The sequence below is a fragment of the Mauremys reevesii genome, linkage group 11 (genome assembly GCF_016161935.1).
Source record: "Mauremys reevesii isolate NIE-2019 linkage group 11, ASM1616193v1, whole genome shotgun sequence".
Classification (NCBI taxonomy): domain Eukaryota; kingdom Metazoa; phylum Chordata; order Testudines; family Geoemydidae; genus Mauremys; species Mauremys reevesii.
The window spans coordinates 43,377,715-43,403,232 of NC_052633.1; the positions used below are offsets into that span (position 1 = coordinate 43,377,715).

General features: G+C 41.7%; 1 protein-coding gene across 4 annotated transcripts in view; it reads left to right on the forward strand.

Annotated features, from left to right (window-relative positions):
* COBLL1 (cordon-bleu WH2 repeat protein like 1) overlaps positions 1 to 25,518 on the forward strand; it is a 142,393-nt gene that overhangs the window by 78,707 nt on the left and 38,168 nt on the right. For all 4 annotated transcript variants that reach the window (XM_039495802.1, XM_039495800.1, XM_039495803.1 and 1 more), the window contains exon 2: positions 16,438 to 16,624. In XM_039495802.1, coding sequence (XP_039351736.1) covers positions 16,533 to 16,624 — 92 coding nt within the window. In that variant the 5' untranslated portion in view covers positions 16,438 to 16,532. The remainder of the gene's footprint in view (positions 1 to 16,437; positions 16,625 to 25,518) is intronic.

Genomic DNA, 25,518 nt, shown 5'->3' on the forward strand with positions numbered 1-25,518 from the left:
CTGCTACATTTGCGTAATATTTTAATTCTAGATACAGATGTGTACATTTGTAGCAGTTCAAGTTTGTTGTAATTTTCAACATCAGTTTTGGCATCCGTTTATCAGCTAGACTAGACTGAAGATTCTCATAGTATCAGAAAAAGGACTTGAACTGTATGGTAACGCCCAAGAATTGTTTCTGAACAAAGGTTGATTCTCCAAATAAACTCTACATCCAAATTATTTGAATTGTATTGGGACTTTGTTTCTAGGTTAACCCATTCCCAAGGGATAGTTTGCTTTCAGTATGTTGCAAGTATATATTATAAACTGCTTCCTAGTTTTTGTGGATGATGATTATGCGAACAGATATGGATAACTGAAGGTCAGAATTGTGAAAACATTTATACTGTTTAAATTTAAAGTAGTTATACTTGCAGTATTCCATGTGAAATTACGTACCTTCAGGTTTAATTAGGTTATATTTAAAGATTATACTCTACATTAAATGGAATATAGCTGATGTGATATTTTGACTTATTTTTCTTGCTGCATCTGTTTACAGGGATTTTAGGACACATCTTTCCTGGACCTTAGGTTGCAGGCATGCGATAGGTGCATGTATAATAGGAGTATGTAGTTTCACCTTTTTGGACTTGAGCTCCAACCTTGTTTCAGGCAGCAAAGAAAGAATTCAAAGAATCTTGCTCATGCCAGCAAATTCCTTGTAAAATTGAGTATGTTGCCTGCATACAATTATGAAGTAAAAGCAAAGTGGTGAAAAAAGTTAGGTCACTGAATCAATGCTGTTTTTTTCCACTACCTTAGGAGTGTGTCCATCATATGGTAGAAATCAATGTGCCTTTTTAAAAAATTAAATGAATCCTCCTTTTATAGCTTTAATACCCATTTTTTACCCAGCAATATTTAGAAGGAAATGGATAGTTTACGAATCAAATTTTTATAAAACCTTTGCCATGTGTATGACTGACACCTTAGTTTAGTAAAACTGGAAAGTATTTTGGATACTGGAAGTAAACGGAATGTATTGTTTACTTTTTGCATATCACTAAATATAGACAATTCAATTGAATTATCAAGTGCGTTGCCAATATTTAGATTGCTCACAGTGTGGGAACATGCTTATTTTTAATATTTTCATTGGATTTCTTGTTTTGTTTAATTCATAGATGCCTTTCCATTGACCTTTAGATTTTGTGAATGCTTATTTTTGTGTTTAAAAAAAATTGTTGGTTTATGTTTGAGCTAGCTCATTCTTTTAAGTATTCATCAGGATAGTATAGAAGAGTTCCAGTACATTTCTTAGGGTGGGTTATTGCCAATTTTAAAAGTTAACCTCCCCAGTCTTTGCTTCTCTCTTTCCTTCCCTCAGAGAGAAATAATAATGTTATCAGTTAAATACTAGATTGAGATTCTTTTAAGTTATACCTTCTCTCTCTTCCTGAGAGAGAGAACAGGGAAGAGGGGCATATGATATCATCAGGTGTAAGAAGACAGTAGCAGCAGCAGCAGCAAAGAGGAAGCTGCTGCTGACAGGCTCCCAACCATGGGATAGGGACCTTGATGTGTTTGAAGAGAACCTCTCCACTTCTCTGTTTGCCTGCTTCGAGAATCCAGCAAGCCAGCCTGAATTCTTTCAGGAGGGATTAGGCAGTAGCTGCTGAGTGCTGGTATCTCCTGTGCTCTAAGCCTGTTAGAGGAAAGACAGTCTCTTCTCTCCAGCAAGGAGTTTTGGGACAGGCCTTGTCTCTTTTTGCATGGGCCACAAGTGGCCAACCTAAAAGGTGAGTCAGTTCAAGTAGGACAATGGGGAGAGAGAGAGATGTCTGCAGTTAGCAATGGCAGAATTGGACTTGAAAACTACTGGTTAGCCCTATGTAACAAAGGTCTGGGATCAGAGTATGAACTATTCCCCCACCTCCCTTTCCCCACCCAGTGCTAGCAGATAACCAAGAGCAATCATGGGCTCCCACACCAGCAGTACCCTCTTACCCTTTCCAGACCTGATGTTGGTGAATATCCCACTGTCTCATAACTTCTAAGATAAGAAGAGGGTTCCCCACATTTTAGGGAAGTGAGGGTTGGATGCTAAGTGTGAGCAAGAGAAGCTGGCTGAGAGATGGAAGATTCACCGGTTTCTCAATATGACAAGGAATTTTGGCCCATGCTTCAGAGCCGTAACTAGCTATTTTTGCGCCTGAGGCAAGAATATAAAATTGCGCCCTCCCTCCTCCATATAAGAAGAAACGGCACACATAGGGTGACCAGATCACAGCAGTAAAATAGGACCCACCCACTCCTGGCTCGGCCCCACCATCACATCCCTCTTCACCTCCTAGCCCCCAGCTGGCTTGCTGCATACCTCCTAGTCAGTCCACCACCCACCACTCACCTCCTTTCACCTCCTCCCTCCCCTGCCAGAAACCCCCATGCCCGCCCCTAGAACTCCTACTGGCTCACTGCTCGCCTCTTTGCCCACCCGCCACTTGCCCACCCGCTCGCCCCCAACACGCCGCTCGCCCCCTCGCTCTCCCAAGTATAAAGCCTCACTCAAAGACCCAGGAGTCACTATATTACTTCACACAGCAGTCAATCAGTGCAGTTGTAGATAAATCTCTGCATTATGCATTTTTGTATAACTTTTATATGACTATGTATTGAACCTTGGTAATATGTTATAGCGGGCCCCTAAGATAGTATAACTAAGGTAAAAGAAAAATGTCTTTTTGCTAGAAGTAGAATAAGATCTTCCGCAGGCTTTGTAATCAGTTGCCCTGTTGAATGAATGAGGTGTGAATGAGGAAGGCATGGAAGTCAGGCACCTCCAGACAGCTGCAACCCTTGGAGAGGGGCTGGGAGCCAGACGGAGGACAATCAAACTTGTCAAGTGGGCTGACTAGAGAAGAGCAGACATACTGACGGCCTAGGGGGTTAGAAGCAAGCACCTTCCTTTGGGAACACTCTTTTTGCAGCATTGGGACAACCCTCAGCCCAGAGAAAAGCAGCAAAAAGGACCAACAGACACAGTCCCAGATTTCGAATCTGGGAGATTTGCCCCCCACTCCAGCCACTGACTCACCGCTCACCTCCTCATCCCGCCCCCCAGTATAATGCCTCATTCAAAGACCCAGGGGGTCACTATATTAATGCACACAGCAGTCAGTCAATGCAGTACCAAAAATTAAAATACTGAAAATGGATGCCCCCCTCCATCCACCGACTCTCCACTCACCTCCTAACCCCCCCCCCCAAGTATCAGGGGCGGCAGGTTTGTAGAAAGTTTGGTGGTGCCCAGAATGCTCAGAACCTGCCCCCCCCCCCGAACTCTGCCCCCCACCTGCCTAAGGCTCTGCGAGGGAGTTTGGGTTGGGGGAGGAGGTCTGGGCTGCAGGCCCTGGGTTGGGGCAAGGGATTGGGGTGTAGGACGGTTGAGAGGTTGGGCTCTGGGAGGGAGTCTGGGGCACAGGGTGGGGGTGCAGGCTCTGGGAGGGAGTGCAGAGGTCTGGGTGCAGGCTCTGCAAGGAAGTTTGGGGGCAGGAAGAGGGGGTGTGGGAACAGGTGGGGGTGCAGGCTCTGGGATGGAGTTTGGGTGCTGGGTGCAGGCTCTGGGACAGAGTTTGGGGGCCGGAGAGGAGGTGTGAGCTCTGGGAGGGGATGGTGGGTGCTGGAGGGGAGGGGACTGCCATTACACGTGGCTTCCTTCCTCCCCTGCTGCCCCTTGCCATAGCCTCACTGGGGGTGGGGGATGGGGCTGCCCCTTGCCCAGTTTGCAGGTGTGGCGGGGGTGGGGGGAAGAATCACAGGGTCAAACAGTACACTCACCGAAGCCCCAGCAGCTGCTCAGGTGAGTGAGGTCCACTGGCTGCAGATGATCCTGTCTGTCTCCCACCGGAAGCTCCCTCGGTGTCTCCTCCAGCTGGGTGCCAGGGGATGAGAGGGCTGCGAAGCATATGTGTGCCTCCTCCCCACTCTCCCTCCTGACGTGCAGCAGCTGGATGCCTGCTGGTGTCCTGTTGCAATAAGAAGCAGCAGCTTTTGTTCTGGCAGGGACACCCCGGGGCTTTTCTGCGCCGTTCAGCTTTGCGCGCCCGAGGCAAGTGCCTCACTCGCCTCACCTTTGTTATGGCACTGCCATGCTTTACCGTACTTTAGTAAATTAGAAATAACATCAAGCCCAAAGCAAAGTTTGTCAGGACTTGAGAAATGTACCCAACTCCTTTTAGCCTGAGAGAATATTAACCAAGGTGAAAAGATCTGCGCAGACACTTCCCTGGAGGCCACCCCCCTCTGCAATTTAAAAGAATAAAAGTTGTTTTGCCCTTCCTGTCCTTAATTCCACTTTTTCTTTATTTCCTTTCCTATAATAGACCATAGTGCAGCTAGCATTCCCTGAGTTTTCTCCTGTCTGTTAGCCCTTTTCATGCTCTTTTTTATCACTTCCAAGTATCTTTCCCTATTTTGTGTTCTCAACCTGCTATTGAGTTTTTATTGCCTCTTTTATAAGAGAGAGCTTTTTCTCTCCAACTTTCTCTCTTGCCTTTTTTCTCTAACTTTAACCCATCAGTCTATGTCTCTCCCCCTCCTGGCCATCCATGCACACACAGGGCTTGGAAATTTTACTAAATACTCTAGCTAAAGGCAGGGGTGTTCAACAATTTGTATAGTGGGGGTGCTGAGAGCCTTTTAATCAAACTGTAAACCCTGTATATAATGGAAACCACTTCAAGCCAGGAGATGCAGCAGCACCCCGTGCACACCCCTAGTTCCAGCACCTATGGCTAAACGACTGAACTATACAAGCCAAAGACGTGCATCCGACGAAGTGGGTATTCACCCACGAAAGCTCATGCTCCAATACATCTGTTAGTCTATAAGGTGCCACAGGACTCTTTGCTGCTTTTACAGATCCAGACTAACACGGCTACCCCTCTGATACTTGAAGCCAAAGACTGATACAAAATATGGGAAGTCTTTATTGGCTAGGGGCAATCCCCAGGTGAGAAAAGCCTTCACTAATCCCAGCTACTAGGAAAGGGGAATTGCTTGGGATTATTTCCAGGATGCTGTTGCTGGACTCTGCTCAATGACTCTTTCATATGAACCTAGTATTGTAGTTCAGCTAGTAGTGTCTGAAATTTAAGCCCAGTCTCTACCCTTCAAATTCTTTATAGCTGTTGAAAGGGAGAAAAAGCTTCCTGTCTTCCCCACTCCTACTGCAGTGCTTCCTGGCTACTGTGAAGTCAGTGTGTGTGTGTTTGTGGTGGTGCTGATGGTGGGTGGGGTGAGCTAGTCTTCCTTTCCTCCAGGCTCTGGGCTGTTATGTTGGGGAGTGTTACTCTCTTTCTCTCTCTCTCCCATCCCTCAGTTTTCATTTGAGTCCTTCTGGTGAATAGTTCCAGTGCTTGCCCCCACTGTTTCTTATACAGTGTGTGCCTTAAAGAGCAGCAGTAGAGAGAAATTGCCCTAATTCTTTTTAGTCTGACTAGTGCTCTCAATGTTCTGAATGCCAGCTGTGAAAACCATGAGCACCAGAAGCAGAACTGAGCTTTCTGTTTGCAGACTGAGTTCATGACTGCAAGGTGAGCCAGAAAACCATGGGAGTTAGAAGCTTAATTGTCAAAGGAGGGGTGGGGGGAACTTTTAGAGTCTATGCAAGTTAAGAGCACTGATCTGAGAAGTTTTCTTACTGACTATGGGGAAAATGGGATCAGTGTGTGTCTTAAGTCTTCCCTAATAGATGTAGCATAGGTTTGCTTAAGTTATGAGCACATAACAGATTTATTAGTGGTCTGTGTCAAATATGAACAGTATCTTTTTAAACTGAGAAATGAGAAGGAGAGATTTCTGAAGTGGGGGTGGGGAAGAATCATAGTGCTTCCATTGCCTGCAGGATTTTTAAAATCCTCCCTAATGGACTCTCTCTAGAATTGGAAAATATTTTGTTTACCTTAGAAGTCTGCCAGTTTCAATGCTTTGGGATAGCTCATGATCATCTAGCATAGACGCTATGCTCCGATATTGTTTTAAAGTTACACAGTTTTTATTTTCTGTTGAAAAAAATATATTTATTAAATATGTCAAAACTAAGATTTAATAAAAAGGGTAATTGGCATTTTTTGAATCAAGAATTATAATGTTTAATATGTTACTTGAAAATTTTTTCATCAGATAGTTGTGTATTCAAGTGCTCTGTTCAACTGTACAATATATTCCTTGCACATTGCAGTAGATGAAACCTATATAGTATGTTTGCTTGCTTTCTTTTTTTCTTCACACTGTCTCCTTGCTTCAAGTTGTTGGGAAGTAAACCATTTATTTAAAGAGTCCCTTATAATGTTACATTTTTATAAAATATTAAGACTAGTTTATAGAAATAAATTCATCATTTATTCTGCAATGGTGGCAACCTAAACTTTACATCATTTAGAAAGTGAAGAGACTAATTATTGTAATTCAAGCTGAGTACAATGCAAAAAGCTAATAGTTAACTTAAGCTGTTAAAGCACTTTAAGGTTCCATTACAGTAATCTTAAATGTTACTAAATAGATAATGAACTGTTATTTAAAATGTGATCTTAAACATGACAGTGTCCCTTTTTAATTAGTTATTTTAACTAATCAACAAAAGACACACAATTTTTCTACCCACTGACTACAAAGTAAACTCACTTAGCTACAACAAAAGCAGATTCTCAGTCGATTAGTACCTAATAGTTGAAGTGAATGTGACTGTTCATATGTATACTATTGAGAACAGATTTAAGTTTTTTTTTTTTTCTAGATTAGGGCCTAATAGAAATCTTGAAGGAGAGAATAGGCTTTTTAAAACTTTTTGTTTTTAGGCAAGCTTTAACATAGAACTTGAATATATAGGAAATAAAACTTCAACAATGACTAAAGCCAGTGGACATTTTTTTTTTGTTTTTATAGGAGGAGTAGTCTCTTTTCTTATCTTCTTACCGGCACTCAGAGTGCCATTTCTGGTCCTGTGAAACAAGCACTGACTGGAGGGACTGCATCATTTTGCAGGTATGGGATGACGAGCAGTGGCTGCAGAGCTTTCAAATGTGGAAGGCCACCTTCCAGGAACTTTGTGCAGAGGTTCCCCCGCCTTGCAGTTCAGCAACACAAAAATGAGAGCTGCTCTGACATTGGAGAGGCGATTGGTGATTACTATTTGGAAGCTGGCAATGCCAGAGAGTTACTGGTCCGTGGGTATCAATTTGGAGTAGGTAAATAACCGTGGGAGCTACTGTGCTCCAAGTGTGCAGGACCATTAAACGACTTCTGTTATGAAGGGTAGTAAGTCTGGGAAGTATGCAGGATATAGTGGATGGTTTTGCCGTGGTGGGGCGATAGATGGCATGCGTATCCCCATCTTGGCACCAGACCACCTTGCCGAAGAGTACGTAAACTGAAAGGGATACTTTTTTTTTTTTTTTTTTTCAATGGTGGATCATGGGGGCGTTTCACCAAAATCAGCGTAGGATGGTCAGGAAAGGTTCATGAGGCATGTATCTTTAGGAACTTGAGTCTGTTCAAAAAGCTGCAATCCGGGGCAGAAAAAAGTCAGGGACGTTCTTTCCAGACCACAAAATGGACATTGACGACATTGAGATTCCTATAGTTATCCTGGGGGACCCAGCCTACCCCTTGCTCCCATGGCTCATGAAGCCATACAATTTCAATATTGTCATGAAAAGTAAAGCACTGCTGGAAGATGTAATGCTTTTTGTAGCACAACACACATGTATCTAGTACAATACAGTTCCACGTGTACAGCAGCATATGGCTTTGTTGAGTTTAGCTGATGTCTTCCAGCATCGCCTTGTTGTGATGAAAAACAATATTTTGGACAGCCAGTTATCATTTCCCCCTCTCTACCAGCATGCTAGAAAGTGAGTATTGTATAAGGGTAGTCAGTCAGTTTGGGAGCTAATAGCCTTAATGCGTGTTAGTCTATATGAACTGTGACTGAGTTTGTGCTATATTGAATATACAACAGAAAATGAAATGCATACTTAGCTTTAGCCAGGAGTTAACTATGTAACAGCATCTTCAAGCCCAGCATCGGAAATATAATCATTCCATATTTTAATAGAACAAAGCAGATATCAATTATCCGGTTAAGACAAACAATCAAGTTTGTGTATTAAAAAGGAATGTATGTGATGTGTTCAGTAGTAAGAGGAGTGTTAAGTACTTGTGATGCAAAAAGACATTTCATGAGCATTTTAACTTTTAATTCCAACATGTGATGTAATACAGAGTAGCTTGTCAACATCTGTGTACTTGCCCTGCCAAGAAAAGCCATGTGTTCCAAATTTCCCATTCCAGAAAATAAATATTCTCTGTGGCGGTAACAAATTCATATGATGTTGTGTTATAAATGCTACTGTTCTTCTTTGAGTGATTGCTCATATCGATTCCAGTTAGGTGTGGTGCATGCCATTGGAAAATTTTTCCCCTAGCAGCACCCGTCAGGTTGGCTGTGGAGCCCCCTGGAGTGGCGCCTTTGTGGCGTTCAATATATGACCCTGCCGGCCCGGCGCCGCCTCAGTTCCTTCTTACCACCAGTGATGGTTGTTGGAACTGTGGTGTCTTGATTTGCAAGCTCTCCACATTTCCCTAGCTTCTGATTTGGACTGTTTGTATTTTGTAGTTGATTAGTTCTTAGTTGGTTCTTAGTTATTGTAGTTTTAGTTAGTTAGTTACTTAGCTGTTGGGCTGGGGGGTTTACCCTCCACCTCAACTGTGTTCTCCTAAGTCCCAGGGGTTCAAGCCCTGCAAGTCCTGCAACAAGCCCATGCCAACAGGCAACCCTCATGACACTTGTTTAAAGTGTCTTGGGGAAGCACATCAGTCAGAAAAGTGCACGATTTGTAAGGGCTTTCTCCCCCGAACCAAGAAGGAGCAGGACTTTAGATTGAAGCAGTTCCGTATGGAGGCGGCATGTAGACCACAACCCACATCGGCACCACAGGACCTGGCGCCGAGTTTGTCAGTGCACAGTGCCCCAGCAGTAGTGGTGGAGGTGGCACTGCGAATGACTCTGGTAAAGACCCACGGCACCATCGCTCCCCAGCACTGAAGATGGTGGGATCGGCCCGGCACCAATCCCATTCACTGGTGCAGAAGCGACACTGGAAGCAAGGGAGGAGTGGTTTTCCTACTTCAGAACTCACCCCATCAGAGCCAGCCAATGGTGTGTGTTCCATGGATGAGCCCCTGGAGCCGAAACTTTTTGCGCCTGCACCATCGACTTCGGCCCTGCAAGGGAGACTGTTGAGTCCAGTGCACTTGGACTCCCCGAGTCTGGTGGTGGAGGAGGTAGAACTGCCTTCCACCCTGGACACCTTTGAGGCAGAGACCTCATTGCAATGACAGCACTGAGTTCCCCGGCCCTTTGTATTAAGCCTCAGATACGACCACAGGTGGCACCATCCTGGGGAAAGCCAGCAATATCCACTCTCCAACAGCCTGGCAGAGGGGAGGCACTGCTTGGAGTCCAGGTGCTGATCAGCCTCGTGGCGCCAGTTGTACTCGCGGCGCAGGTCTGACTTGTGGCACCAACCAGCAGGCAATCCTGAGCAGGTACAGGTTTAAATCCTGGAACTCAATGCTGAAGTTTAGGGAGCTGGTACCAGCAGAGTCCAAGGAGGAGTTTGGGGCAATTGTCGATGAGGGCAAGGCAGTGGCATAGACCTCTTAACAGGCCTCACTGTACACTTCAGACTCGGCAGTGCACACCTTGTCCTCAGGGATAGTTATGCGGTGTAGTTCATGGTTGCAGGCCTCGGGGCTCCCTTCTGAGGTTCAGCAAACCACAGAACCTACCCTTTGACGGTGTGGGCCTGTTTGCCGAACAGACTGGCCCAGACTTCATAGCCTCAAAGACTCCAGAGTGACAATGAAATCTTTGGGTGTGCATATCCCAGCAACCGAATGAAAGCCCTTTAAGCCCCAACCGCTACAACAGTGGTCGTATCCTCCTTGGCTGAGGCAGGATATTTACAGGCACAGGGGTAGGAATGGCAGGCATAAGCCTTCCTATCATAGGATCATAGAATATCAGGGTTGGAAGGGACGTCAGGAGGTCATCTAGTCCAACCCCCTGCTCAAAGCAGGACCAATTCCAAACTAAATCATCCCAGCCAGGGCTTTGTCAAGCCTGACCTTAAAAACCTCTAAGGAAGGAGATTCCACCACCTCCCTAGGTAACCCATTCCAGTGCTTCACCACCCTCCTAGGGAAATTTTTTCCCCCCTAATATCCAACCTAAACCTCCCTCACTGCAACTTGAGACCTTGACTCCTTGCTCTGTCATCTGCTACCACTGAGAACAGTCTAGATCATCCTCTTTGGAACCCCTTTTCAGGCAGTTGAAAGCAGCTATTAAATCCCCCCGTCATTCTTCTCTTCTGCAGACTAATCCAACATCCGGACAAGGCCAGGGCCCGACTAAGCCTTTGTTGGGCTCAAAACAAACATTTTGAAGGTGCGCCCGAGGACAGAGCACCTGTCTCAATGCCGGATCCTTCCCCGTGTTTTTTGAACCATCTATCCCACTTCTGCCACGCGTGGTCCCAAATAACATTGGACTACTGGGTTCTTCACATGGTGGAAGTGGGATATTCTTTCTAATTCTGCTTCTACCCTCCCTCCCACCCTCTTTCCCCGTCCCTCTTCAGGGATCCCTCTCACGAGCAGCTCCTCATCCATGAGGTGCAGGCGCTCCTTGCCATAGGAGCAGTGGAGGAGGTTCCTCAGAGCTAAGGGGCAAGGGATTCTGTTCCCGATATTTCCTAATCCCCAAAGCAAAGTGGGGTCTCAGACCCATTTTAGACCTGCAAGGACTGAAAAGGTTCATGGTAAAGTTGAAGTTCCACATGGTCTTCTTCAATACAATTATGCCTTCTCTGGATCCGGGAGACTGGTTTGCTGGCCTTGACCTGAAAGATGCTTACTTTCACATAGCGATTTGCCCTACACACAGATGCTTCTTAACGTTTTTGGTCAATCATGAACCTTATCAGTTCACTTTCCTTCCTTTTGGACTGTCAACAGCCCCACAAGTGTTCACAAAGTGCATGTCGGTGGTAGCAGCCTTGCTCAAAGGAGACAGGTGCAGGTGGAGTCGCGGGTCAGTCTGGTCACATCCACATTCGAGACACTCAGTCTCCTCCTCAACGTGAACAAGTCAACCTTGTCACCAACCCAGAGAATAGAGTTTTTTATGTGTCACTAACTTGAGAGCTATGTAGTTCTCATTTTGTATTTTTTTTATTATTTTGATTTAAAGAAAATATCTATTAAAAAAAACTTTATGCAGCCTCTCTACACCCTAGTAACATTTCAGTTTAGAATTACAAAATATCACCCACCAGCATAATACAGTAGAAAATCAGTGTTCCAGGCCAGACAGAAGATTATAGATACCCTTGTGGCATACTCTTTTTTTTTTTTTCTTTCTGTACCTTTTTAAAAAAAATATGCAATCTCTTTGAATTTAGTTTATTAAAGCTTGGAGTAGGTTAAAGGTGGAAGAACTAACTTCTGCATTAACTGCAAATAGGGATTGTGTAATTACTTCTGCATTGTGTAAGCCACTTTTCCATGCTTTTTAAAATGGCCTTACTAAATATAACTGAAGTTTCATGTAGCTGAATATTTGAATATTCTCTTATGATTTATAAAAAGTATATTTTTGAATGAATTGCTTGGACTAATTTTAGAATCACTTTTATATCTTTATGGCAGGCATTACCAGGTGACAGTTATGCATAATCCTTCCTTCCTTTTTTTTTTTTTTTTAAATCGTGTAAGCAAATATTCACTGTTGGGGAGATATGCTGCATTGGTGTCAATTTTGGGTTCTGTGTGGTTGTGTGTAAAAGCAGTGGGAGATGGGCAAGCAGCCAGAAAATTTGGACTCTGATTAGTGTCAATTCTTGAGGGAGAGTTCCTCCCTGGGAACAGGGTATTGGTATTAGGATGCGATTCCTGCAATAAGGGATTGCCTGCATACTGTTTAATCACCCCTCTCTAAGAACTGGTGTATATATGTAAATAAAATAAGTTAAACTTAGTATATACCCAGACTCCACATTACAGATTTCACCTGGGGAAAGGGAGCCATCAAAGAAGTGGGAAACAACAAAAAGGGGGCGGGATGGGATAGGGGAGAGGAAATGAATGAGACAAAAATGGTTAAAAACAGAGAAAAGGACAAAAGAGTGAAGACAAAAGGGTGTATGTGCCACCAAATGAAATGAATAGGCAGCAGGTTTAAAACAAAGAAAAGGAAGTGTTTCTTCACACAGCGCACAGTCAACCATGTTATGCTGACAGGAGAGAGCACTCCCCTCGACGACATAAAACCAGCTCAATGAGCGGCGGTAGCTATGTTGGCAGGAGAGCGTCTCCCGCTGACATAGCACTGTGCATGTGAGTGCTTATGCAGGCAAAACTTACGGCGCTCAGGGGTGTGTTTTTTCACACCCCCGAGTGACAAAAGTTTTGCCGACATAAGTGCTAGTGTAGCCCTGGCCTCAGTTGTATATATCTTTCTTCAGCATAAACTGCCGTTGTATGAATTGGGTTGTGGTTTTATGATGTGGACAAATGTAAACTTTGGGTTAACTCATATTGTTAGTGACATCTGATAGCTTTGAGACCAGACCTCCAGCGGTGAAGGGCAATTGCATTAGTCTACTTGGTTAGAGAAGTAATATTAACCCATTAATGCTTGTTGATCAAATCTTGCCCTCCTCTTTAGTTTTTAAGGGTTAAAAGACAACAAGGGCAGTTCTGACCCATTCAGTGCCAGCATCATCCTAGGCATCTTAAAGAAGTAAAAACAGGCCAAAAGAGGGAGAACTGATTTATTCTGCATGGTTAGAACCTGTTCGATTTGTATAATGTACATATTTACAATTTTTAGTGGTACCGCTTTTATTTTTGTCACTAGTTTCTTCTTTTAACCAATATAAAAACCAGAATCTGTACTGTTGGGGGGGGGGGGAGGCAAAAATAAAAACCCACCTACCCACAAGAACAAGAAATTGTGATTCACAAACTATTTTTTGAAGTTTTCACGGAACCCCAAAATAACCCTGGCATGCTGCCTATGCTGACCAAAGTTAATTGAGTACCGTTAGCTCGATGCATTTGAATTTGTCACAGAAGAGTTGTAAACCCAAACTAGCAACACTGATTTAAGCTCTCTAAACCTGTATGTAAGCAAATTTAAAAAAAAAATTAAATATATGAATGGAGGAAGGTTCTGAATCTTCATCATGGTTGCTTGATTTGGAAAACTTGCAAGTACTACTGATTTGTTTTATAGGGCAGGGGTTCTCAAACTTTTTCTCTCTGAGGCCCCACTCGACAGGCTATAAAAACTCCAGGGGCCAGGAGGCCTTCGGGGCAGGGACCTTGGGCTTAGGTTTAGTTTGACTTTTATTTTGGGGGGGGGGGGGCAGGGGCCAGCGGGGCTCAAACCACCTCCACATGGAGGGGTCCAGAGAGGGAGTGCCACCTCCACCTAGTGTGTAGGCAGGGGGGTAGCTCAGGGTGAAGGGAGAGGAGTATTAGGGGCTCTGTGCAGGCAGGGGATAGTGCAGGGTGTAGAGAGGGGGTAGCCTCAGAGTATAGGGAGAAGGGTATTAGGGGCTGTGTGCTGTGAGGACTCCCCTGTGGTCCCTGTTCCCGGAGGGTTCTGCCAGCCATGGAGCCAGGTCTCCTAACCCGGCTGGCTCTTACCGGCTGCCTTTGTGGGAGCAAAGGGGGCTGGGAACTGAGGAGCAGCTTCAACGTGGGGCACCAGCAGGAGACGAGGGAACACTGCCACTGCCTGCTCCATAGCACCAGCCAGAGCAGTAGATCTCCCGCACTGCCTGGCTCTGGCTTCCCGCCTTCGACCTGGTCAGGGGACGGGGAGAGGAGCTCGGGGCTGGGGGTGGGGAGGTGTGGCGCTGCCCCCGGGACTGCCGTGCTCTTGCACTGCAATGGGGGGGGGGAATGCCCTCCATGTCCCCAACTTTGTCCTGGGGACAGGGCTTCTGCCTCACGCCTCCCGGCTTCAGCCCTGTGGGGGGCGCCGCAGATCAGGACTTCAGCCGTGGGGTCCCGTGGCCCCCTTGAAAGGGCTCGCAGTCCCCTGGTTGTGAACCGCTGTAGAGGATGTGAATAGTTAAATTATTCCACTTGGACTTTTGAAGTTCAAAGCTCTTTAAGTACTTGCGGAAACAGACAGATTAGTCCTGAAATCTTGTCACAATTTAGTAGTTACATAGTTTTGTTTTGCAATGCTACTGTGGACCTTGCTGTTTGTTCTCAAGTGTAAGTGGCTTTGAACTTCTGTTTTTGCAGGGAAGGTATGTGTTTCTAGTCTCTGTATGCTAAAGCTTTGTTTTAATTTCGTGCATTGCAGGTCATTGCAAGTAATCAGAGTAATTGACATTTCTTTGAGCTTGTATATTAAAAGTAAATTGCTTTCATTTGGGACATGCAGATACTGAAAAGAACATGTTTCTATATTGACATTTATTTGTTTTTTGTAGTGAGTGTAACTTCATCTAACTGTTAAGGGAACGTTGAAGGATATAAAAGCAAAGAGATTATACAAGTTAATACATGCCTTAAAGTTCTGTACATGAACTTTTCTTAAGCTGTACATTTTTGGGGACATGTTTCAGGAATATATCCTTTTCCACTGAATATAAAGTTCATACTTTTCCAAATACTTCCCTCATGTTCAGTTTAATGTTTTAAAGTTCTAGGATTTTTTTTTTAAATAAGTTGTCAAGCTTCCTGAAGAGTTTCTGTAAATAAAGTATGACTGTTGCATCAAAGGAAGAAACGTCTACTGCATGTGTCTGGCAATTATTTGGAAAGTCTTCAGTGACAAAATATGTTAAAGCAGATTTCTGGTTGTTCTTTTAAACTGAGATATTACTTCAGGAATTTAAAGTATAATTTTGAGTAATGCCTTGCAATTTAATTGCTACCTTTTTAAGGATTGAGTTCACAAACCTTTTCCCCTGAAATTTAAACACATTAATTCCAAAGGTGATTGATTTAAATAAAAGGGGTTTCTGTGTAAGGGGAAATTATACTATTACCAGGGTTTTTTTTAAAATGCTGTCCTCAAAACCTAAGTTAGCACAAGTATGTGCTCTGTATACAGATATGTGGTGGTGGTGTTTTTATGTAACTTGTACATTTTTCACTCCTGCTTGTTGTCAAGAAGTGCAAGTTGCACCATATTGCAACTTAAGCTGCACATAGTATGAGTTTACATCCAGTGGGTAATTTATACCACAGTTTATGTCACAGCTGAGTTTGGCACAGAAACTTCAGGCTGCATCAGTTAATAGTATCTTCTTTTTAAAGGAAAAAGAGTAGCATGATCCTGGTCAGACACAGCAGATGAGAAAACATTTTTTTTTTATTACACTGCATGTTTATTTCCATGTTTTGTTTATATTTCTGTGGAGGATATATCTCAGCTGTGTTAACTGTAGGGGAAGAGAAGTGAGAGATTGTGATGACACAGTATTGTTGCTGATAGGTCATGCATGAAATTGTTGTTGTTTTTACTGATGCACCAATATAACTAGGCTAGATGTTGCATGTAACTCACTTCGGCCCCTCCAGGTTTCAAAGCCGAACAAATAGACAACACAGACTATCAAAAATAACATTTGAATATAGCAAATTAATAATGATATATAGAAAACACTTTTTCCTTTTGGTTTTTGCAATTTCATTGCCATTTTTGAGAGTCTCATAAAGGTAATCACTGAATTCTTTCAAATCCTTAATATAGAAAGACAGATGTTTTGGGAAAAGTAAAACTTTCCCAAGCCCACGTGCACTGTAGATTTAATATGTGCGTATCATCAACAGAACATAGTTGCTGTGGCACTGTTGTATGACATGACTTCTCTGTTTCACTATCAGAGTGTAATAAATCTTCTGGGGGATTATACTATTGCAACATGAGAAAAACACCATTTTCTTTATTTAAAAAAAAAAAATCCAAAAACATACATGTTGCATGATAGAAGGTGGTTTTGTTTTTGTGGGCTTTTTATATTTACAGTGTGAAAAATCACCATATAAAACTGAATACAGTTTGGTTTTATTGGATTCTGAGTGTGGGTTAGTCATACATTTCTCTTGTGCTTCACCATCATTAACAACATTTTAACAATCCTTCTGTGAGATATTCAGGCACCTGGCTTGCACAACATGAGTGAAAGTAATATAATATTGGTCATTTTCACTCTGATATTCCTGTTGGGCCATAGGGAAAGCATTGTGTTGAGCACAATTATTCACTAACTGAATATTTTGACACTATGTTGTACTATAAAAATGTATGGCTGCTTGTATTTTTTGTTAAGGTTTCCTAATTTTTTATTATTTCAGAAGAAACGCTAAAACCAAAGCTCCTCTTCCTCCATCTGAAACAAAAAAACTTTGAAGTTTCTTCATTTGATGGTACAGAACCAAATAATTACACCATGGAACAGAAAGAGAATATAACTGATAAAGACATAGAATTATCGGTGGTCCTTCCAGGGGATGTGATCAAATCTACTACTGTTAATGGCAGGTATGGCATAGACATTTTTTTTTTTTGAGAATGACAGTCAGTTTCTACTGTCTGCAGTTATACTTTCTGGACAAACTTATACAGCCCTTAAATCCATACTCAAACTTGTACCGCTGAAGAAAATACATTGTTTAATTAGTGCTCTGATACCACTTGTTAATGGGGAAAAATTCAAGTATATAGTTCTATATTTCAGTACTCTTTCCCCCACCCCCAAAGAGGTGTGTCATTCTCCTCCTCTCCCCCCCCCCCCCGACTTTAAGATTAAAAACTTACTTATGGCAAGGAGTGTTAGGAACCAAATTAGCAAGAACAGAAGGTATGAAATCATTTTATAAGTCATTGTGTGTGTTGAGTAAGGAGGCATCCAAGGCAGAGGGACTGTAGCTGCCCATCTCCACAAACGGATTCATTCTTACTCCTAGTTAAATCGGTTATTCAAGGGCGAGTAACCTGTTACCTTATTCACATAGGAAGTGTTGCCTTCAAGATTTTCTCACCTATCTCATTACTACTTCTAGATTGCAATGAATCCTAGAAACTGTGTCCTAAATGATGATGGGTGCCAAAAAGATTTTGATCCTTTCAGACTCTCTAAATTTTAAAAGAAATAGATGCTTTCTATCCAAGTCTCTGTTATATTGTTTTAATTGAATATCTTGAAGTCAAGCCAATCAGAGAATAGAACATATTGTGAATGCAATCCTGTAAATTTAAGTGAGGCTTTTCTTTGTGTGTACTGAGCCCACTCCAATTCAGAAAGCTCTGAAAACTAGCTGTTGTGGTGGAGTCAGAAATCCTAGTATCCTAAAGCAAAATGGAAAATGTATATACCATCTCAGTTCAACGTGGCAGACCTTACAAGAAAAGATGAATCTGTTGCTTGCATGATTTGCAGCAGGTTAAATGCCAGCTTGTTGCTTTCACAGTCTGGCAGATGAAATAAAGAACCCACATGTGTATTTTGCTCTTCTTTGCTTTCCTCTGTGTTGTCCCTGTGTTTTTTGCAATTTTTTTTTTAATTATGTAACCTAAACTAGTAAGCAGCTGTATCCCTCTCATTACTTAATAAGCAAAGTATCCTTGTATGGCTTGCTCGCTCATGTTTGCAGACTTTCACCTTCAATAGAATGGGCAAGCCTTTCACTTAACAGAGTGATATTTGTCCTTTATTCACTCAGATCTGTAATTGACAAAGTCTTGTAGTTCTTTTCTAGGCCCCAGATGATCTTAAAGAGAACTTTGATTTGAGGTTGGTGTTTCTGAAAAAGGATACATCTTAAGAAATCGTTTACTGAGGTTATGAGAATGCTAAGATTCTTTGGTAAAGGAATTTTGCTTATTCTTGCACCTAACTAAACCGTGGCTTATATAATTTGTCAGTGTTCAGGAAGGTGGCCCCCGCAAGTTTATCAGATAAAATGTGGGCATACATGTGTCATTTAAGAACATAAAGTATACTGATTCTTATAGCAGTTTTGTTATCCCATGAATTAGTGTTTTTAGTGGTGATTTTGCTGCTGTGTGTGTGTGTGTTTAAACTGTTTTTGAAAGTGAGCAGCTGTTAGTGTTGGCTAGACCCATTCGTAGTGCAGGAAGATACTGTGCAGGTTTCACCATTTTGCTCTTCCAACAACTGTGTTTTTCTAGTCTTGGGCCTGTCTTGAGCAGAAATTGCTAATCATGTGCCCAGTTGTATGTTGGCATGGTTAGTTTGTGGACAAATAGTAAGATCTACCTGGTTCTAAATATGTTATGGACAAATAACTTCTTGGGTTTTGTCTTATTCATTCCTCTGTTTAGACCCAAGAACAGATTTAAAATTCCTGAGCTGAAATCTTGTGTAGTATAGACATTTAAACTGGGCACAGGAAAGAAAGTAGTGAAGTTATATTTTCTTACAACAAACTGCATTTCTTCACTTTGCCCAAGTGTCAGAATGCCATAGAATGAAGCCTCTGTGCAGTTGTCTGTGTTCTGCTGCACAGCCCACTTTGCTGAATGTGCAGTTAGGCTGAGCTTAATGAGTTACAAATTGTTCCAGAAGAGCTGTGCTGAATCTGTGTTCTTTACATCCTTGGTGGATTTTTTTAAATCGGTTTCTGTGTACTTCCAGTCATTTAGGATATTCTTCCTAGTAATTTGTTGCTTTACTCTGTATAGTTAGTGAATAACAAGCTTTGTCTGTTTTGCTGCCCTAGTTTTCAAAAAAACTGTTGTATTTATAATCAATAACAAATTCTGTTTTTACCTTAAAAGTATGTTCTTTGTGTGTTTTGGGAGTGGGGGAAGGGAGGAGTACAGTGCAAGAAGATATAGGCATAAGTAATTAGTCATAGGGAAATGAAATAAGTTTTTCACAATCTGGAAGAATTTTGATGACTATTAACACAGTGCTGCCAACTTTCATGATGTTATCGTGAGCCTCGTGGTATTTGTTGTTCTGAAAGCCCAAACTCCAGGAGTTAGGTGATTGTTTGAGAAGCTTAGCTGTTTTTTAAATACATTTCTAGCTTTCATGGTTTGGGAGAAAAGCTTGGAAATGTTACCCAAATGTACTCTAAAGATCCCCAAATATATTCTTTTGAAAAATCACATGACTTTAAACCAGTCTAGTGATTTTTTTATTTTTTTTTTCAGGGCCTGACTTATGATTTTTGAATGTTTGGGCTGGCATTACTGCTAACCTTTGAACTACTAACATTGGTTCCTTCAGAAGAAAAGTTTATTAGGTAACTTAAGGACTTGTGGCTCATTGGTTGTTAAACGTAGGCTGTGTGAGTACTTCATATGAATTCTGTAAACCTTTTTACAAGAAACCTGGCTACAAACTATTTCTGCAGTTCTCTGTATAAGAGCAGTCATAGTTACACAGAGCAAAAGTTACCTAACATTAACCATTGTAGTTCCAGTACTGTTAAAAGAAATGGAAAAAAATAGTTTGTTCCCTTCCAACCTTCCAGTAACACTATATGATCTTGGCCACTTATGTTGGCTAGAGAATTCTTGTTAATCTTCCCAGTCAGGGCTAAAAATGAGATTAGAGAGTGAACAGTGAGTAGTTCTGTGTGTGTGTCTCTTTAAATTATGTTGTGATGAGAGGTTCCCAAATATTTATTGCTCACTCCTCAGAGGATTCAGCATGTTGTATACATATATATTACATCTTTTTCCAATGCTTTAAAAGACATCTGGAGGCAGAAATAATTACAGTTCATTGCAAAATAAAAACCTATTCAGAGAAACAGGTAAACTGAAGGCTGATGGAAAGATATTTTAAGTGTGCAAATATGTTTTTGTAATCACAAATGGTAATTTGGGAAAATTTGTGTGACTTAACAACATAGAGGATGTGCAAAGAGCAACCCAGAATAAACAGGGATGGCAAAGCCTTGTTTGTGTCCTATGTGGTATTTGATGGCACAAGAAGGTTTCAGATTCAGAATAATTCACTGAATAATTAACTGTAAATGTGTTTACTTTTTTTTTAACTAACTAATACCACTAGTCAGATTAACATTATCAACTACCACTTTCTTGTGGCTGTATCAGTTTTATGATGTCTTATGGAAGGTTGATTATAAAAATATTTAGATCAAACAAAAGTTAGCAGAAAATGCTACTTTAAAAATTACTCCAAAGTGTCATTTGGGTTACTTTTTAACAATTATTTACTTATGGACTCTGCCTTTTGACCTTCTGTGTCAGCTGCATCCGTAACTTGGCATGTAGACACAATTTACTTTGAGTCAGTCACGATGCTGGGAATTATTTAACAACCAAGGATGTGTTACAACAACAAGGGGCCTCATTGAAGCATTTTTATCTTTACTTTCTGGGATGGCAACAACTACAAAAAAAAAAAAAAAGTGCAGTTGAAAACAAACTTTATGAACTGGTGCTTATCGAATCATAGACATGTGATGTGAAATCCTAATTCCAGGGAACGAATTAAGACAAGAAGCCAAAAGAGTAATTCAGTGATATAGAAACATTTAAATAATTTTATGTGAAGAAACAAATGCAGTCATAATACTCTGAAATGGCGGAAGAGGGAGGGAGAGTGTGTGTGTGTGTTTTCAGATTGCTGGGTACTCTCCATTATAAAACCCTGTGTTCAGCTGCTTACAGTTTTGCCAGACTAACCATTCAAGCTGAGTTTTTTCCATGCTGTGTGTCTCTTGTCCCAGTCTGAAGCTTTGGAAAGTTTCAGCAAAAAGGTTCAGCAATTTTGGAGAATGAGGTTAAGGAAAAATAAATTTTTAGCCAATGTTGAAAAATTCTTACAACAATTTCCTGAGAAGCTGTAGTGCTTCTAGGCTTTGGAGCAGGGACTTGATATTTGGCAGTGTGGTTGCCCTAGGGTCAGAGAGGTGCCTTTTTGGCTCTCCCCATTAAAACCTACCCAAATTTAGCCAGATTACATACCTGTGAAAATCACTGTTTGCACATGCTTGGTAGAGGTTTGTTAGAGGCTGGCAGCTAAATTTTCCAAACATTCTTTCTTCACTGAGAATGCTCCATCTTCACAGAGTTTCATATGAATCACATTAACCACGGTTAGCCCTCATAGAGCTCACTGAGCATGCTCCAACCCAGGACTGAGCAAGCATTTTTTTTTGTGTGCAACTACTGTGTCTGTTAGTCTGGCTCTGCTATGGTACCAGACACTAGAAATGAGGCCAGGCAACTCTCTCGTATGCCTGTGCTGTCATGCTCCCCTTACTGGTTCTCAGGCATGTAAAGGGTAGAAGGAGGAACAGCCTAAATTGGCTGCAAAGAGGTTAGAATAAGAGTGGAGGATTCAGGAATAGTCTTGGGTGCATCTACTAAGTTGAGAATGCTTGATTTTACAACCTTAATGTTCTTCTAATGTGTGTTTTTAATGGAGTAACACATTTATTTAAGCTTTGGTTAGAAAAGGAGAAAGCAGATGTGGCTGAAAAGTTATGGCACTGAAACTCCTAATATTATAATGAAGCTCTCTTCAATAAAAGGTTGTACGTGATTCAAATATATCTAATTTTATATCAGTAAAGTTCACAGAGCTAATTTCTTCCTTTTTGTGTTAGGACTTTTGGGATGATAATATATAGCAGTGGGGAAATCAGATGCCTAAAGTTTCTTGTGCAAAGACCTCTCTTACTGAATTCATCTCAGCTTTCTTTGTAATATTTTTTCCATAGTTTCAGTGAGCCAGTATTCCCATTAGTGTTAGCAACGAAGAAAATATTGAGAGATGATGTCACCTATACTACAGAATGTGTGGCTGGTTTCTTTTTGTTTCAGACACTGTGCAGTAATGGGCTATTGCCCAATCCTGGTTCATATGTTTGCTTTCAAAATCCACTTTTAAAGGTTAAGATTTTGATAATGGTGTCATAAATCTATGTAGCTGGAAGCAACATTTGTTTCAAGCCACAGTAGCAGCCTAGGAAGACCTGCAGATAAGAGCAAGGAGGACCTTCCTGCACTGAACATTAGCCTCCTCACTACATTAATATTTTGGAAGCTTTGTGAAATACTTCTTCACGCCCCTTTTCCCTACTCCAAATGAAGCCCACTGTTGTTCACTGGGATCATCCCAGTATGGACTGAGTTGGGGTTTAGGATTTTGGAGAGGGTCAGAGAAATGGATTTTTTGGAGGCCTAAAATATAGTTCACTTTATATGTAAAGGAGGAGATCTTTGTCTCCGCTCTTGTCTCCCACCTGCAACACCAGGACCAGGGATGCCCAACTGATAGTGCTAGAGTCTGTGTTTAGTTGCCAACCTTTTAAATAAAATTAATAGATAGTTCTGTCGATAAGCTGGGAGCCATTAAGCTGATGGAGTCACTGTCTCTGTTCTTGTTCTGCCATAGGGAGATGAGAATGCAGTGGTCAGTCTCAGCAGCCCATCCTCTTTCCTTCTGTCCACTGAGATTCATAGATTCCAAGGCCAGAAGGGACCATTGTGATCATCTAGTCTGACCTCCTGTATAACACAGGCCAGAGAACTTCCTCAAAATCATATCAAGAGTGTATCTTTTAGAAAAGCATCCAATTTAAAAATTGTCAGTGATGCAGAACCACCCCCAAGACTCATGGTAAATTGTTTCTATGGTTAATAACTCTCAGTGTTAAACATTTACACCTTATTTCCCGTCTGAATTTGTCTAGCTTCAATTTCCACCTACAGGAATTGTGTTATACCTTTCTCTGCTAGACTGAAAAGCCCAATGTCAAATATTTCCATGTATATACTTACAGACTCTAATCAAGTTACCCCTTAACCTTCTCTTTGTTCAGTTTAAATAGTTGGAAGTCTTTGAGTCTGTCACTAGAAGGCATGTTCTCTAATCCTTTAATCATTCTTATGGCTCTTTTTTCTGAATGTGCTCCAATTTATAAACTTCCTTCTTGAATTTTGGGCACCAGAATTGGACACAGTATTACGTCACCAGTTATACCAATGCCAGATACAGAGGTAAAATAACCTCTCTACTCCTACTTGAGATTCTCCTGTTTGTGCATCCTAGGATTGCATTGACTCTTTTTTGACCACAGTGTGACACTGGGAGCTCGTGTTCAGCTGCTTATCCACCACAACTACCAAATCTTTCTCACAGTCACTGCTTCCCAGGATAGAGTCCCCCATCCTGAAAGTAAGGTCTTAATTCTTTGTTTTTTAGATGTACACATTTACATTTAGCCTCATTAAAACACACATTTGTTTTCCCAGTGTACCAAGCGATTCAGATTGCTCTGAATCAGTGAACTGTCCTCTTCGTTATTTGCCACTCCCCCAGTTTTTGTGTCCTCAGTGATCACTTGGGAGGGAGGGACTTCTTCTCGAAGGGTGGGAGCACAAGGAAGAGGTCAGCAATTTCTTTCTTCCTTCCTGCCAATGGGAGAGAAAATGATGTATAAAGGGGAAAGGGTGAGATCAGTGCTCAGGGCTGGTTTCCCTGAGCGGAAATGTAATTGATCTTATGAAGAGCTTACAGATGAGTTTCTCACTGCACCCCTCAGGCGGGCATGTTCCGACGGGATGACGGGACAGAAATTGTTTCTTCCATCCTCCCACACAAACCCAGTACAATATTGTAGGCTACTTGATGCTTTTGAATCAGCTTTTTTTTTTTTTCCTTCAGGCAAGTGCTGCCTCCTGCTGCTTAAGCAGGTAATGAGACTTTCCTCTAGAAGATGAAGAGGGAAGAATAAACATAAAAATAGAGCAGAATTTAGCCTATAATATCCTAGTACTCAGTGGTGGCAGATGGACTGTAAAGCATCCCTCTGCTAACATGATCCTGAATTTGAGTATGTTCTTTCGAATAATTCCAACATTTGAAAGTGTACTTGTTTTGTTGTGTGTCCAGGGCTATGATTCCAGCCCTGAAGCCTGAATGAAACTTGCTCAGGAAATAAGCAGTGCTAGAAGCAGCAAGAACTAGTTTAAATGCAGGAATCATAACCTGGGTTAATTTTAAAAGTTAAAAATTAAATCATGGCATTAAAAAAAACACAACAAACCTCTCCTCCTATTACTTACATGCAGTCTCTGCTAAGCAAAGACAAGTCTTTCTATGTCTTATGTCTGTGAAGATAAATTTGAGTTATCTATTCTCCTTCAAAATAATTTTATTCATAGAATTGTGCCTAGGACAAAATTCTAGACAACACTGCCTCAGTCTGCTCAGTTTCATGATTGCTTTGGGAATGTGTGTGAATTTTGAACATCCTATATTTGCTTTGATATGCTCCTAGAAATTTAAGTTATGTTCCAATGCTAATTAATTAATCCCTTCACCACAAGCTTGTGTGTATAGCAAGTTGGTGCTGAGGAAATGGACCACAGCTTTTCCACTTCCTGCAATAACATAACATATATTATGATGTTTAAAAAAAACATAGTAAAGAATGTTACAGTTGCAGTCAACTCAAAAGTTAGGAAATGCCAGAATTAAGTTTGTCTGTGCAACATTACTTCAGCCCCCTTGTGTGTCTGGATTATCATCATCAACGATCTACAACCTATTCTGGAAAATGATCCCTCCCTCTCACAGACCACAGAAGCACTAACTCAGGAACCAGTCCCTGTAACAGACCCTGTTGCCTACTCTAGCGACACCATCAGAGGACCCAACCACATGAGCCACACCATCAGGGGCTCGTTCACCTGAACATCTACTAATGTGATATATGCCATCATGTGCCAGCAGTGGCCCTTTGCCATGTGCATTGGCCAAACCGGACAGTCTCTACTGTCTGTCTAAAAGAATAAATGGACACAAATCAGATATCAGGAATGGTAACATACAAAAGTCAGTAGGATAACACGTCAATCTCCCTGGACATTCTATAACAGATTTAAAAGTATCCATACTTCAATGACAGACTTCAAAGAGAAACTGGAGAGCTACAATTCATTTGCAAATTTAACACCATTAATTTGGGCTTGAATGGGGACTGGGAGTGGTTGGCTCATTGCAAAAGCAATTTTCCCTCTATTGGTACTGACACCTCCTCATCAATTATTGGGAGTGGACCACATCCACCCTGATTGAATTGGCCCTGTCAATACTGGTTCTCCATTTGTAAGGTAACTCCCTTCTCTTCATGTGTCAGTATATTTATGCCTTCATCTGTAATTTTCACTCCATGCATCTGAAGAAATGGGTTTTTTACCCAGGAAAGCATATGCCCAAATAAATCTGTTAGTCTTTAAGGTGCCACCGGACTCCTCATTGTTTTTGTGGATACAGACTAACACGGCTACCCTCTGATACTGGATTATGATTAAAATCTCTTTGGGAAGTTTTCTTAGCTCCAGGATGTCTCTGAAACTCTACAGCCTGGTAGTTATGGCCCTGACCTGGGATATGGAAAGCCCGTCTGAAAATCCCAGGT